General features: G+C 36.0%; 1 protein-coding gene across 1 annotated transcript in view; it reads right to left on the reverse strand.

The window, feature by feature from the left end:
• Positions 1-14,318, reverse strand: part of LOC128988495 (sphingolipid delta(4)-desaturase DES1-like) — a 29,267-nt gene extending 14,949 nt beyond the window's left edge. Inside the window, exons 1-3 of the mRNA XM_054409828.1 lie at positions 14,146-14,318; positions 6,923-7,099; positions 3,989-4,128 (exon numbers count right to left, since the gene is read on the reverse strand). Of these exons, the coding sequence (XP_054265803.1) occupies positions 3,989-4,128; positions 6,923-7,099; positions 14,146-14,227 (399 nt within the window). The 5' untranslated portion in view covers positions 14,228-14,318. The remainder of the gene's footprint in view (positions 1-3,988; positions 4,129-6,922; positions 7,100-14,145) is intronic.
• Between the last annotated feature and the right edge of the window lie 2,075 nt (positions 14,319-16,393).

The following is a 16,393-nucleotide window of genomic DNA, read 5'->3' on the forward strand; positions in this document are numbered from 1 at the left end:
TCTACATTATAAAAAGAAATACAGTAACGTCTCAAGTCTTTTGGAACAATATGAAAGTTATTCCTCAGCTACCAGCACTAAAAAAACTCTCAAAAGTGGAAAATTGGTCGTTAACACGTATAGTACCTTTGGAAAATATTATATGAAAGATTGGTTCAGCTAAAAGTGGTGTAAGTCATGTATGGGGGTTTTGTTTGCTCAAGATATAGCCTAGTCGAAATTGCAAATCATCTTCCTCTAGGACTTTCCGAAGCAGGCATAATAGTATTGATATGATATAGTAACTGGGTAGAGAATATCAATAAACATTCCACAACTGCAAATGCATGTTTAGTAATTAAAATATTTAACACTTTTAAGACAATTGACGATTATGCACTGTCACACTTCTTAGGTCGTGTAAGGAATAATTGCATTTAATTTATATTTAGACCTGTTTTACGAATGCTTTGGTTTTTACAAAACACCTTTATTTGTCAATATCATACAGCTATTCACTGAAACATATATGTTTTTGTAAGTCAGAATATTCAATACTAAAAACAGAATTACTGTATACACAAATCAGGCCAAACGTTAAAATACATGTTTTATAGTAACCTAAACAAAATGCATTTTTCTCAATGTAATTTCATTTAGGCTCCATGTCAAGAAATATTTTATTGATCAATTTGAAGCAACTGTTTCAAGAAGAATTGTCTGTAGCTTCATTTAAATGGTTTCAACTAACAGCTGTAGGAATGTTATTATTATTTATTGCCTTCTCTGCACAAATGTAAACAATCTGCACAAATGTAAACAAAATCAATGTTGAATATTTAAGGTTTTCAGAATTTTTCACCGAAACAAATATTATACTTAAACATAATATATAAGGTACCTAATAGAAACTCTCCTGGTTATTTTGGTGGTGGAACCACACTGATCGGTAAAAGAATCACAGAGAAATTGGTGAACATACATAGAAAAAAAAACATCGCCACAAACAAATTGAGAACCTCCTCCTTTTGTTGGTAGTGGGGAAGTCGGTTAAAAATAGCCTATTTATTTACCTTACCATGATAGGTTTACCACTGTCACCAACCAGGTAAGGTATAGGCCTACCGATAATTAAATAATAAATTTAAAATTTTAACCCCTCTATAATTTTGACCCATTACAATAGTATTGTTTTCATCAAAATTTTCGAGTTTGAGTTTTGAGTGGATATATCCGGTTTGGGTTCCCCTAAACCCAAAAAGGTGGTTTTCGAAGTGATGTCTATGGCTACGGCCACACGGGCGTTTTTTCACGCAGTAAAATGTGGCTTATTTTCACGCTGCTTGAATTCCTGCTGTTGTATGCCACACGTGCGGGTTTTCACCCAGTAGCTTATTCTTAGGATACGGCCACACGGGCGTTTTTTCATGCGGTAAAATGTAGCTTATTTTCACGCCGGTTGAAGTTCAGGAGTGGCAAAATGCAGCGAAACGGCACACGGAAGATTTCTCAGGTGCCGTTTGACGTCACTAACTGCTGACGTCACTTTGAGGGAACACCAATACCGCAACGATACAGATTTGAGCCATCTGCCTCAGTGGTGTAGAGGATAGCGTTATGGGCTGATAATCCAAATGTTCCGGGTTCGAATCCCTTCGACGGCACTAACCTTTTATCAAAGTTTTTTCACATCAGCAAGTTTGGTTGGTTTGGTTAGGTTATGACAGTTTAATTTTATAATTAAAAAATTATAAAATTAAATTTAAGGCAATTATAATTTTATTTTATGAACAAAACTATTTTTTTAGATAGTAAACAAACCTTTATTCGATTTTTCCATTATCAGCAGGTTTGGTTAGGTTATGACAGTTTAATTTAATAATAGAAAATTATAAAATTGTTTCTTCAGACGCAGCAGTTAGTGACGTCAAACGGCACCTGAGAAATCTTCCGTGTGCCCCACCGCAAAATGCAGTGGGAACCCGCAGTTGATTGACGAATTCACGTAACTATGTTATATCTTCCTCATGGCCGGAATAGTAACCTTGTTTCTGACTAGTGAAAAAGAAATATGAATGGTATATTGATTTCGATACGAAAACAATACTAAAATTATTTTATTTTGTTAACCTTTCATTTAATTATTTACATTTAGTTTTAAAAAATGAAAATAATATACTAGCTGTATCCGCGGGCTTTGCCCCGTTTAACTTCACAAGGTTAAAGTTCGTTCGCTACGCTCACTCACCTTTCGGTTGCAAATTGGCTGTAGTCATAAATTTAAAAAAATAATAGTGCTGCACCCTGTTGGTAACCCTTGTAACTTTAATGCTATTGAACATCATAGAACAGAACCAACTTGTTTAATTGAAACGGCTGTTAAGAAATTCCTTTTAAATATGAAAAATCATAAGGTTAACATGGGAAACTCCAGAGCCACTGGGGCGGAGCCCGAAAGCCCGATCAGAATAAAAACTACTTAGTTTTCCTATTTAATGCCCAAAGAATCGGTGTATCGAATTTCAGCCTCCTAATGCTCCTAGGTAAATGGGAAGTGGGAGAATTAGTGATGAGTGAGTGAGTGAGTCAGTCAGTGAGGGCTTTGCCTTTTATATATTTAGATTAATTTCGATACAAAAACAACACTAACATTATTTTATTTTGAAATTTAGTAAAAAAAATAAATATAATCTAAATATTATTATGACAAGATTTTCATCAGATCTTTGAATATTCTACTACATAAATGCCTCTTTAAATTTTTTAGTCCAACTAAATGCCTTTACTTTTAGTAACAAATTATTAAGTGGTCCAGTAAAGTCGACCTATGTTTAAGATAAAACGTGTAGGTCTACTGTGTAATTGGCTAGACCCAAAAATATTTTACGCTATCCTGGACAAAATTAGATACATTTATATTTATTTTAACTTGCTAGGACGACTTGATCAAAGCTGCGTGTTGCTCCCGCCCGTGTGGCCAGGGACAGAGCGTGAAAACAAGCTTCTAAAATGCACCCCAGTCCATTCTTCTGCGGTCCCGCGGCGGTCGACTTTGAAGACGCGCCGAATCTGCGTGAAAACACACTCCGTGTGGCCACAGACAACGTACTACTATAACCAGCTATTGCATGGCAACGCTGGTGGCGCTGCCTACGGATTGACAGGCAAAGCTCTCTCAAAACGCTTAATGCTTTTTACCATGCGGTTGGCATTCTGGGTTATAGTAGTACGTTTTCTGTGGTGTGGCATACCTCATTACATTTAATGCTGCCCATATTTCTCGCGTTTTTTCACGCTGCGTTCTTGCGTGAAAAAACGCCCGTGTGGCCGTAGCCTATGTGTGTGTGCGCGTCTGTATGTGTGGATGTGTACCTACAGACCACACCTGTAGTCCGATTTTGATGAAATTTGGTATGTAGGTACCAATCCATGGTATCTATAGGAATTTTTTTAATTTTTTGTAATTGTGATTTTTAATGGGATTTTTATGGTGATTTCCCCATAAAACCCCCATAACATAACAAAAATTCGGATTATAGGAAAAACCCGGTTTCGATTAAAATTAGTATGTTGTGGTCCTTAAAATTTTGAACAAAATTGTACAAAACCCATTTCGGTAAAAATTACGGTTCAAAAGTTATTGTCACATATGTTATTTTCCTATAATAAAAAAAAAACAAAAGAATAACAAAAATGGGATTTTAGGAAAAAGGCCGGTTTTGATTACTCCTCGTCGTGTAGCGAAAGTAATGTTTATTTCAGGAAAAGTCAGCTGATCACTATTTGATTTTGGTGTATGGAAATTGACGATTTGCGAAGATCTCAGCTGTATGGAAATGGGCTATTTTCATACAAGGTCAAGGTTTTAACAGATGGATGAAAATAAATATTTAGATCCTTTGCCTGCTATTTCAAAATCGGCTCAAAACTGTAGGAGTTCTGGAGCTCTGTTCACCAAATAACCCGATCCAAATTAATTATTTATATAGAAGAATAGCGATTATGTTACCTTATGATGTTCAAGATGGTATCCTCTAAATATTACTGAAAATGGAAATCCAATTGGTAAATTGGCAAAGATTCCCAACAACCTGTTTGCTAATGGCCTTGAATGCCCAAAGGCTAAGTTGTGAGCAATTTCATGAATGGCTGAAACATAACACAGAATATGCCTAATTAAAATACGCTTAGACTCAGATTTTATGTAATCCTATGTGCTACAGAGACGATCAACTGTCCCGTTCATAATTACTTTTTCAAGTGAAGTGTACTAAACAAAATAACCTATTTTGAGTTCCTTTTTTAGTTTCCATCTATAATTAAGTTCGTTATTCTCTTTCACTTTCAGGAAGTAGTTTACTCTTTCACCACTCGAAGTTCAAACATATTTAAAGGCAACTCTATTCAGAATATACACACCACTACGGCTGACAACGAACTGCACTCACGGTCAAATGAATTTACAAGGGTTGGAAGGGTAGCCCACCTAAGCCAAATGGAACTGCACTCACGGTCAAAAATCGGTCTTTCACGGCTGAACACTTCGCTAGCCCCTTAGTCATCTGTTTATTCCGTCCTCTGTCTTACTTTATCCAATACTTTATTTAATACACATTTAGTGTCTGTCCCAATAAATACAACAATAAATAACCTAACCTAACCTTTACAAAAGAAGCTTCGTTATAATAAGAATATAGCCTATCATGTTATCGTAAATACTATGCTAGAATTTTCTGTGCACATATATATGTGTATTTTTTACAATGTCAGTAGTAAGTTTATTTTTTTACTTTTGGATTAATTTAATCAAAACTTTTCAATATATTTACTAATTTAATAAGTTTTAATCAATTCAATCACGGTGTTGCACAATGTGATATAGGCTAATTAAAAACTTGCCGTGAGTGCAGTTCCGGTACCCCCAGAAAGGCTCAAAGTGACCGTGAGTGCAGTTCCGTAGTTGGATTAGGACCAGGAACTGACCGTGAGTGCAGTTCCAGCCCTCCCACCACTACGACGGAGAACTGATATGAATCGTTATCTCTTTGTTGTGACAGAGTCGCCGGGTTTCACTGGCAAGCGTTCGGCGAACCCGAACCGTATGGGAAAGATATGATAAGGGGGGCAACAATATCAACCGCGATACATTAAAAAGCTTATATTTCAGTTGAAACATCAATCCATTACAAAAAATACCGTTTCGTACAGTTGGTAATAAATAGTAAAATAATTAGGAGTTGCGAACAGATGACGGATTTTGACCATAAGTTCAATATAACAGCAAATGTGGATATTTGCAAGGGGTGAATGCAGTAGAGGTGTACCTGGGGGTCTGGGGATAGGAGTAGAATCCTCCAAGAATCCTTCCCCAGAAAATGTTTAGACATGCACTAAATACTACGTTTGAGGCTTTCCAGAGCGCTTTTAAGATTAATGAGATTGTACGAATCTTTAAATCTGACAAAAAGAATAATTTAACATACTTTATCCCCAAATTCTTCTCAGGGGGGCTGGGTCCTCTCTTGTATATAACGAAATTTATACCTACAACCAAAGATTACATATGCATATGTAATCTTTGCTACAACTAATATAAATAACATTAGGCCTATTCTTAAAATGTACTTACAACTTAAAAATACCCCCGCCGCAGCAAGTCTGCCGGCTAAGCGAATTTCCATTTGGCTGAATTGATTTTCAATCGATCTATTTAAATAACATTAGGTTTAAAGAGTACCTAGGTTTGCTGCTACAAGGAAACTAATAAAGTGTGTGTTTTAAGTAAAATAATTATTGCTTAGTAAAAAATGAATATATTTGCCAAGTTTGAACAAAAGATATCCATAAACAAGCAAACTACAACATTTTACAATATTCTCCATAAGAATAACATGGGAATTTTAAATTTAAAATTTTTTTAGTTTTCTCCGTAACCAATAACCGTACAAAAACACTTTGATATACTGAATTGTTTGTTTTTTTAAGCTCTTTAAGAAGGTTTAGATAAAAATTGGGAAATTTTGTGTTTTGAGGGTCAAAAGTGAGAAAAACCAATTTTTACCCCATAAAACCCCTCATAAAACCCTGTTCCCATGGTCCGATCATGCTGGATCGCGAACTCATTCAAGTTTATCCCGCCTTACACCTTCAAACCAAATTTCATCAAAATCGGATAAAAATTACTCAAGTTATCGTGTTCACGGACACATATATATATAAATCTATATATATATATATATCTATATATATATATATATACATATATAAAAATTTGAACGAATGGTGTTTTTGGCCTCTGGGGACATCAAAATGAAAAAGTAAATCGGTCCCGGGCCTAAGTCTTACCATGAGACCTACGGTAATAGCTACTTCCCTATAGGGAAATTCGCTAAAAACTTTAAAACTTAACTATACTTAGGCCTACTTCTTCAACTGAAGCTGCGCAAAACACAAACATTTTCCCATATTCAATAAACTTAACTCCTTTTACTCCTTTTAATTTACAAAAAAAAAACGTTCAAAATGGTTAAAAATTGAAAAATTAAGGTTAGTATATTTTTGCCATTGATTTTTACGACTGTGTTATCTGATCCTCGTCAAATCGGAACATTGGATCAGTTCCTTTTTGATCACACTGCGTCCAATGCAGTGCATGTCACTAGGTCTGGGTCGATTGTGTTAATTATTTTCACAAAAGTAATATAAAGCAACGGGAAAAATACAAAATTATTGTTCGATGCTAATACCAAATACGAATACTTCACCCTTTCTCTTAATTGGTTTGATTTTTTTTACTAAGAAATGTGTTTTGTGTTAGACATGAATTTGAATCCTAAAAACACAGTTTTACCATAATACAGTCACAGCAATGTGTTTAAACAATAATATACGATACAAATTATATAAATAAATGACCAGGTAAGTTATATATGCCTTTTCTTACCTAACATAAGAGAATGGTTGATGACGCCACCGAAGCAATAAGCCACCAAGAATATCATTAACCACGATTGGTCCTTCATTACAAAGAACATTGCAAATTGAGTTAACACCATTGCTGTTACAATCCATTTGAAATTCGGGTCATAACCAAACAGTTTCTTGATTTCTGGATACTTTTCTGAAAACCAAAACATACAAAATTGAGATTGTTGGTGTAGATTATTGATTACTTATTTTTTAAATAATGATTTGCAGTATAAAACACTATGTCAAATGAGTTGGTGACGAATTTGATATCATGACAGACTGTAAACCAAAGGCAATAATGTATTTTTTTTTTCTATCCCTAGGTAGCTGTTTTAAGAACTTGAATTTTATAGACGCAATTTTATGTGTACACTGTACATGTACATTCAAACACATAAAAACGCGATTGGTGAAAACATTGAACTTTGCTGTAAACCTGCAACTGTTTAGGACCTTTGATGGTTTTAAGAACCACAATAAAACATCGTGCAAGGTTTTATATTACTTTACGTTATTTTAAGATACATAATGTTTCAGAATAAAGTTATGGAAGAACTGACTGTACTATTGAAAGACTAGGTCTAAATATTTACATAACTGAAAATAGATACAGCGGGGATAGTATGCTGGCCAAAAACATATTTTGTAGGTAGTTTCAGACAGAGTAGTCCGAAGCTCTTGGTGGAAGGGCAGTTTGTAAATGAAATTCTAATTACAGTATTTGTTGGCATATCAGATTAGACATTTAAATTTTTAATTTAAATTTTCTTGAGCGAAGCCACGGTGGGTTTGATAGTTTATATAGCCTATAAATTATGTCAACAGTTGGACACACTGCAACTAACTGGCGTTTGTTTATTTACTCGCAACAGTCATTTGTGTAACTGGTGTTCGAAGTGGCACTTTGCGCTCGTGTTTCATGTTACAATTATATTTTTCATACAGTTACTATAAAGCATATATACTGTAAATAATTCTTCTTTCAAACACGTTCTTGTTCTTAGGTTAGGTTAAACCATGGTTAAACACAACTTGTGTTACACAAGCGTTGATCGAAATGGGAAAAACTGCACCAGCTGATAGTAGTCGTAGTATCTAAAAGTGTTGCCATCTTATTGTTCAAGAGTATGCATATTACGTGCCTAATAAAATTACATCTTTCACTGGTTTGTGTTGTTTGCTTGGAATACTGGAGTGCGGTGTGACAAAAGTAAGTAAATTCAGCAGTTAACTACATTGCGTGTTATAATCAGTGCAATGGAAACCCGCTTTGTCAGGTAGACTACTGTAGGGAAAATGGGGTTTTGGTACTTTATTTACATTGTGGAAATTTGTGTACTATTTAGAAGGAGGTTTATGTTTAGTAAAATACCCCCACCACAGCAAACCTGCCGACAAAGCGAATTTCCATTTGTCTTAATTGATTTTAAATTAAATCTATTTAAACAACACTAGTGTACCTGTTGCTCGAATTCGAGCAATTACTAAGTATTACAGGTGTTATTTTAAAACGAATAACAGTCATAATTTCTGATGACTTTAAAATATTTGACTCAAAGATTATGGAAATACTAAAGATGTACATAATAGATCGATATAATCAACATTTATTATAAATAGTGTTTTTTACCAAAATATCCTTACTCATAGCTGCATTGGGTTTCCAGACACATTGTGTGTCCAAAAGCCAGCACGACTTTCTTCCCCATACCGCCCTGAGCGATAGGGATCATTGAGATTCGCTCTAACCTTTCCTCTCCCCATTCATGGGCAAGTTTTCATACCTTTTCTTTCTTAGTTTTTGTCTGATTCGTTTTTGTTTTTTTTATTTTAATGCCTGTATGTATCCTTCGTCTTTTCCTATTTCCCTAGCTACTTTTCTAAACGTCTCAATTGCTTCCTTGTCACTCATCATGTTTTATTTTCTCATCTCTAGACCTATCTTATCCAAGACATATTCCTGTTCTCACCTATTTGTCTCCTGAAGTGAGCAATTTATAAATACGTGACTCGTGGTTTTTATTTCTCCACATCTACATACTTCCTCTTCCACCTGGTGAAATTTTCACAAAATCGCCTTGAAATTTTCATGTCCTGTGACAAACCAGTCTCTTTCTGATGTTAGGTATAAATACGAACGTTTACCTTTAAAATTTTAACATAGAACACTCTGCTCCCAACGCATTTGCCACTCATCTAATATCTCCTCTCTTCTGTTTTCAAATTAGTCCAACCCTCCTCCTTGTCTTCCAAAATGAACAGCTTATGCAGCGATTATCCAACAGTCCTAAATTGAATGTGGAGAGCGACTGTCCTCTGGCGACTGTTGGAGACTGGAGAGCACACTTAGAGCGGAATTCATGAACGTTCCTTAACCTATTCCTTGTTCCTTACCAACAAAAGAACAAGGAATGGGTTAAGGAACGTGCATGAATTCCGCCCTCAAACCCAGCATGGAAGGGTCCTTGCTGTATTCGGCTATCAACGACAATAGTATTATTTGTATTTCGTTCGCGTCTACGAGTTAATGTTCGTCGGCTTCCTCCTATTGGCCGTCCTGGTCGACGTCTTATAGTCTCCATTATGTCGAACGTTTTTTGGTTATGTTTGGATTTTGTGCAAAATTTTAGTATAACCCTCTGTTTCAAATATTAATGTCAATTTGAAAGTATTCATCTGTTCAAATATAAACAAACATTTTCTCCCTAAGAATAACATGGAAACTTTGAAGGCCACTGAGGCAGAGCCCTGATGGAATTCCAAAGTTTTTTTGTTTGATGGCAAAACTACATGCTAAGACCTTTCTAACGACAACTTGAACATGGTGATCGGTAGCACCACCACTCCAAAACAATTATGACAAAAATATGCCTAGCGTATTAAATATATAGATTAGATTTAACGCGTACCTAGGTCTGCTGCTACAAGGAAACTAATAAAGTGTGTTTTTTAGCAAAGTATTAATAGCTTAGAATATATATATAAAATGCCAAGTTTGGTAAAGATATATCCATAAACAAGCAAACTACAACATTTTACAATGTCCTCCATAAGAATAACATGGGAATTTTAAATTTACGATTTTTTAATTTTCTCCGTTACCAATAAACGTACAAAACAGCTTTGAAATACGGTACTAAATAATTTTTTTAAGCTCTTTAAAAAGGTCTAGAGAGAAATTGGAAGTTTTTTTTTTGTTTTGAGGACCAAAAGTGAGAAAACCCAATTTTTACCACGTAAAACCCTGTTCCCATGGCCCGATCATTCTGGTTCGCGAACTCTTTCAAGTTTAGGCTATCCTGCCTTACACATTTTTTAAACCAAATTTCATCAAAATCGGACTAAAATTACTCCAGTTCTCGCGTTCACGGACACACACACATATATATATACATATACAAAAATCTGGACGAATGGTGTTTTTGGCCTCTGGGGACATCAAAATTAAAAAGTAAATCGGTCCGGACCTAGGACTTACCGTGCCACCTACGGTAATAGTTACTTCCCTATAGGGAAATTCGCTAAAAAAGGTAGTTTGGAAAAGGTTTGTAGAATATTGCTCACAGTTTTTTGTCACTAATATAAAACACCACATGTAAAGAGGCTTTCAACTAAAATTGAAGAATTAAAATAAATAGTTATTTTCGCCACACTACGATGTCTAGCCATTTTACAAACTTGTCACGATTACTAGAAAAATACCGGTATGGATCATAAACATAACCAAATGACGTTGTTGCCCGAATCCTATACTAATAGCATTGAACATATGTTTTGGCAGTTCCATTTAAGCAATGTTAAATAATGTTTATTTTCGGGCCAAAAACGTCATTTGTTTATGTTTATGATCCATACCGGTATTTTTCTAGTATTCGTGAAACGTTATTGGAGGCCGAATGCTACGTATTGCTGTCCATGCCAGCTGCCATCGTCAATTTTGGGGACCGAGAAAACACCATGGTACAGAATGTTGTTAGATTATTTTGGATCTATTTATATAAAATGTTTGTAGGGTTTTAAAAGTAATTAGGTCTGCACTTCTAAATAACTTCATCTTTACATATAAATCATAGAGTTACATTTTTTGTAATAACATCAGTGTGTTGGTGTACATACTGTAATACTGTAGTTGTGTAATACTTTAGTTGTCTAGAAAATTTTGACCCCTTTTATGAAGAACAGAATGTTATAACATATAACACATAACATATAACAAATATGCTATAACATGTTGTAAAATGAAGTATTGTTTCTAAATGAATAATACATGTGTAAAGTGTAACTAGGGCCTATATTCCTTACAGCAGAACTATATCTATAGACTCGTTTTGTTATCACTTCCCGTTGCGAAGCACGGGGCGTATAATATGAGCTCGTGTTATTTACTCGATCGTTATAGTTTGTTCTCTTCTTTTCATTGCGTACGAAAGTACGTTTTAAACTGTGAATTTTATTGCCTTTTTTCAATTTGTATGTTATTATATTTCTAGATTAAAATTATCTTTTTACGCCTTTATTGCATACATTTGCAATATAAAAGTGTCAAACAAAAAATTTAAATCTTGGTGGATAATAGGTAGTTTATTTAATTATCTAGGAAGTAACTAAGACGTAACTACCACGTATCAGTGCTTTTTTGCAGACTATAATATTAAAAATTGTTTTTTATCCAAAGAAGATTTTTTTGTATCATTCAAATAATGTTGAAACAAATCAAAACAAAATTAAATGAAATATATGGATTATAGATGTAAATAAAAGAAATTGTACAAATAGTTTGCTTACCTACTTAATAGGACATGCATAATTCAAAAAATGTAATATAGTAGGTAGCTTTTAGGCGAAATTAAGAAGGAAAAACTCACTGTTACAGGGGGGGAAATTTATTTAAATATTATCCAACTAATTGTTTATTAAGTTTCTTATTACTATTCAACTGTGGATATTTCATCGTATGTATTTAGTGAGACACATTTCTCATTAACTACATTTGTATACCAGTCTTTTTAATTTTATTTCAAAGTGACAAACTTATTAATTTTTTTTGAAATCTCGGGATGGCATTATAATAATCTTCTTAAGCATAACTTATAAGCACAACTGAAAATGATTAATTTTGTAGGGGTCTATAGTTCAGCCCCCCTTCGTACCAGAATTTGATAAAATGACCACTTTCAAGCTCTGCAAGTCCGATTATTTGCCAATCATTAACTAACCGCACATCACATTTCAATTTATAATTTAGTACCTAATTCAAGACTACTATTCCGAAAATTATTTTTTTGATCGAGCGCCCTTAAAAAATGTTGTATTTCCTAGTTAAATATGTAATATGAGGGAGGATTGTGATGTGTGACTGAAACGCAAAATTATTTCCTCTAAAGAAGTAAACCCACAAGGGGAGTACTGTATTCAGTGCCGGATTTGGGGTACTTGCGGCCCTAGGCCAAATTACTTGAGCGGCCCTCCCCCTGTGGTGAAAATTCCTTGCGATCGCGGAAGTAATAGTGACTATCTCCTATACATCAAGGGAACATCATCATCGGCCCCCGTGATCCTGGATGAAATCATGGACATCTCTCCTAAGCCAAGTCAAAGCCATCATAGTTATCCGGGACCGCAGTAAAATCGTGAACATCTCCCACGGGCCGCAATCACGGGGACATCATCATCGAAACTTGCGATCGTGGCAAAGTCGTGTTAAAAACCTCTCCCGTGGACTGCGATCATGACGACTTCATCATTGTCACCCGCGGCCGTGCCGAAATCGTAAACATCCCACTCGGGAAGCCATCACGGGAACGTCCTCATTGACACCCCCAGCCGCGGCGAAATCAATAACATCTCCCGTGAACCGTGATCACGGGGACATCATCATCAACACTCGCGGCCGTGGTGAAATCATGAACATCTGCCGCGGACCGCAATCACGGGGACATCATCATCGACACTTGTGACCGCGGCGAAATCGTGAACATCTCCCGCACACGGGCCGCAATCACTGGGACATCATCATTGACAACTCGATACAGCATCTAAATCGTGAACGTCTCCTTCGGGCTGCGATCATAAGGACACATCCCCGTCACCCGCGGCCGCGGCTAAATCGTGAACGTCTCCTTCGGGCTGCGATCATAAGGACACATCCCCGTCACCCGCGGCCGCGGCTAAATCGTGAACGTCTCCTGCGGGCTGCGATCATTAAGGACACATCCCCATCACCCGCGGCCGCGGCTAAATCGCGAACGTCTCCTGCGGGCTGCGATCATTAAGGACACATCCCATATGTATTTTGGGCTCACACTGACTATATGGACTACACATAGTAGGGCTACACATATGGACATATGTATTTTGAACGTATGGCCATGGTTGGTTTGTCCTAGGGGCTTGTACGCTGGTTGGTCACTGACAGATGTGCTAGGTGTGTGTGTGTGTGTGTGTGTGAGAGAGAGAGAGAGAGAGAGAGAGAGGGAGACAGGAAGATTATTTTTGTACAGTTTAAAATGTAAGTTATTTTCTTTTGTTAATGTTTCTGTATCCATGATTTAGATTTTGTCTTTGTTGTATATTAATGTAATTGTTAAAATATATGTGTTATATTTATGACAGGTTAAGTGTAAGAAAGGGCCATGTGGCCCTAACTTTTGCCTGTATAAATAAATAATATTTCATTTCATTTCATCCCCATCACCCGCGGCCGCGGCTAAATCGCGAACGTCTCCTTCGGGCTGCGATCATAAGGACACATCCCCGTCACCCGCGGCCGCGGCTAAATCGCGAACGTCTCCTGCGGGCTGCGATCATTAAGGACACATCCCCGTCACCCGCGGCCGCGGCATAATCGTGAACATCTCTCTCGGTCCACGGAGACATCATTATGGTCACCTGTGATCGTGGTAACTGGTGGTTTAATTAATTTTTTTTTTATTTTATTTTATCTAAACAAATGTTTTTTCCCAATCCTCTGCGGCCCCCTTTTGCTCTGCGGCCCTAGGCCGCGGCCTAATCGGCCTAGTGGTAAATCCGGCACTGACTGTATTATAGTTATAGTCCTCTCAGAGGGCGGCGCGTTATTTAGAAACGGGGACCCTTCAGACCACTTTCGCTCAAATATTTTACGACTGACCCTTGCTTGGATTACCCCTGTAACCAAACCATCAGGTTATGTTTATATTAGATAAAAGCCATACTTACTTAGAATTTCCTTCCTTCTACTTGCATGAGGTTCTTCTGTGTAAGTCCATTCAAAGTCTGTTCTCGACACTTGGCCACCCATCACAGCTTACAAAGTCTTAGGTTAAAAAAGCACAAAACCCTCTTGCTAAATATATATGTGTGCTTGCGAATTCGCGCGGACTTATGAATATTGCATAACCATAATGTATCACCCGATTCACACAGTTATCTACAAGTTTTTTAAAACACAATTGTGAAAGTAAATTATGTAAAGAAAAATATTAATACTAATAACCACGGTAGTTACACAAGTAGATTGTTACAATTTATCTTAAATAAATATACTACTGACACCGACTATATAACAAGTGACAAACCCTGGTTATCACTTATCAGTGACTTGACTACCACACAATACACAATAACACAAACAGGGGGCTGGCTCACGTCTTTGATGTAGCAAGTCCCGCTCCCCACCCGTGACGTCACCACGAGCGTGACGTGAGGACAGCGAACAACGTCGGGCTACTCAGAGTGAAAATCTCGTTTCACTACCAATGTGCGATTAATTTACGTGTGGGACTAAAATTTATGTTGCACTAGCATCAAGATTTCTCCAATCTGATTTTCTCAAAAATGAATGGCCCGAACGGTTTTGATAAAGATTTAGTATGTTATATAGTCCTTTAAATTCTGAACAGAATGGTATAACCCAATTTCCGTAAAAATTACAGTTCCAAAGTTATTGTAACTTGTGTTATTTTCTCATAAAAACTCCATCAAATAACAAAAAATCGGATTTTAGAAATAATCCGGTTTCGATTAAAATTAGTATGTTATAAAAAAATCGGATTATAGAAAAAACCAGTTTTGTTTAAAATTAGTATGTTATGGTCCTTTAACTTTTGAACAAAATGGTACAAATCCCATTTCTGTAAAAATTAAGGTTCAAAAGTTATTGTAACTTATGTTATTTTCTCATAAATAACCCATAAAATAACAAAAATCTGATTTCAGGAGAAGTTTTTTTATAAAAATGAATATTGTGTTATGGTCCTTATAATTCTAAACAAAATAGTCTAACTATCACTGTAAAAATTGGTACGGTTCAAAAGTTATTGCAACTGTTGTTATTTTTCCCTATAAAATATCCTAGTTACTCAATAATTATCAATTATAATTTAAGAGGGGGACGCCACTAGGTGTGTATTTTAATCCAAACATGAGTGAAGGATGAGTGGCGCAATCTTGGATGTGACTAAGGCCGACATATTCCTTAGACACAGCGGTTAATTAATAGCCCATACAGCTAATGACAACTTAGGGACCTACAGTTATAGTGGAATCCGATTCCCCGATCCGAACCACGTACATTCTTGTCTTGGTATTAACGAATTGATATAATTATCAGGACAGTACAGCGGTTAGTCGTAGTACTCACTAAAACAAATCATATATAATGATAAGTAAGTTGAGCTAAAGCTCCCAACTGCATCACACCTGCAGACTAAGCGCATTTTAATTTTCCTGATGGATTTCCACTGAAATATTCCCTAAACCTAGTTAGATTTTAGGGGTGTGCAATGCATCGAAATTACGATTCGATTCAGTGGTGGTCAAAAAACGATTCGGTTCATGGGAGAGTCAGTATCCATACAAGAAAAACACCTGCAGAAAGCCAATGCAATACCCGCAATACAGGAGCGCGTTGTTGTCGCGTTTCCTTCACGAAGGCGTTCTTATTCATTCTTTGCATGTAAATATTGCTGTTTTATAATTTTTCGTTTTGACATGGCAAAGGGTGAGAAGTTTTGTTAAGTGAAAGCAGTGTGAGATATGTTTTACTACTGTAAACATAGCTAAAACAAGTCGCTCCAAAATCATTCTAAAAATAATACAAGTCTGACAAAATGTTACTTGATACTTAACTAGTAAGACTGATGTTTTAGACTGATAAATTTGGTATTTTTGTAGGTCTGAAGCTATGTATGTATACAACGGTAATAGCTTATTCCCTATATGGGAAATTCTCTAATATTCCCTATATGGGAAATTCGCTAAAAGCTAAAACTACAAAACTTAAATAATACCCTGGCGCTGCAAACCTACATTTAGTGAATTTCCATTAAATAGTGTTATTGGATTTTTACTCTAACTTTTCTTTAGATATAACAGATTACTATTACCCGATTCATGACCAATTTAATCAAAACAAAGAACTCAATTTATATTATGTACTCAGGTGTAGGTAAACTGTTCCACCTTG

The sequence above is a fragment of the Macrosteles quadrilineatus genome, unplaced genomic scaffold (assembly GCF_028750875.1).
Source record: "Macrosteles quadrilineatus isolate MER2022 unplaced genomic scaffold, UCM_ALF_1.0 Scaffold_3__2_contigs__length_128488019, whole genome shotgun sequence".
Classification (NCBI taxonomy): Eukaryota; Metazoa; Arthropoda; class Insecta; order Hemiptera; family Cicadellidae; genus Macrosteles; species Macrosteles quadrilineatus.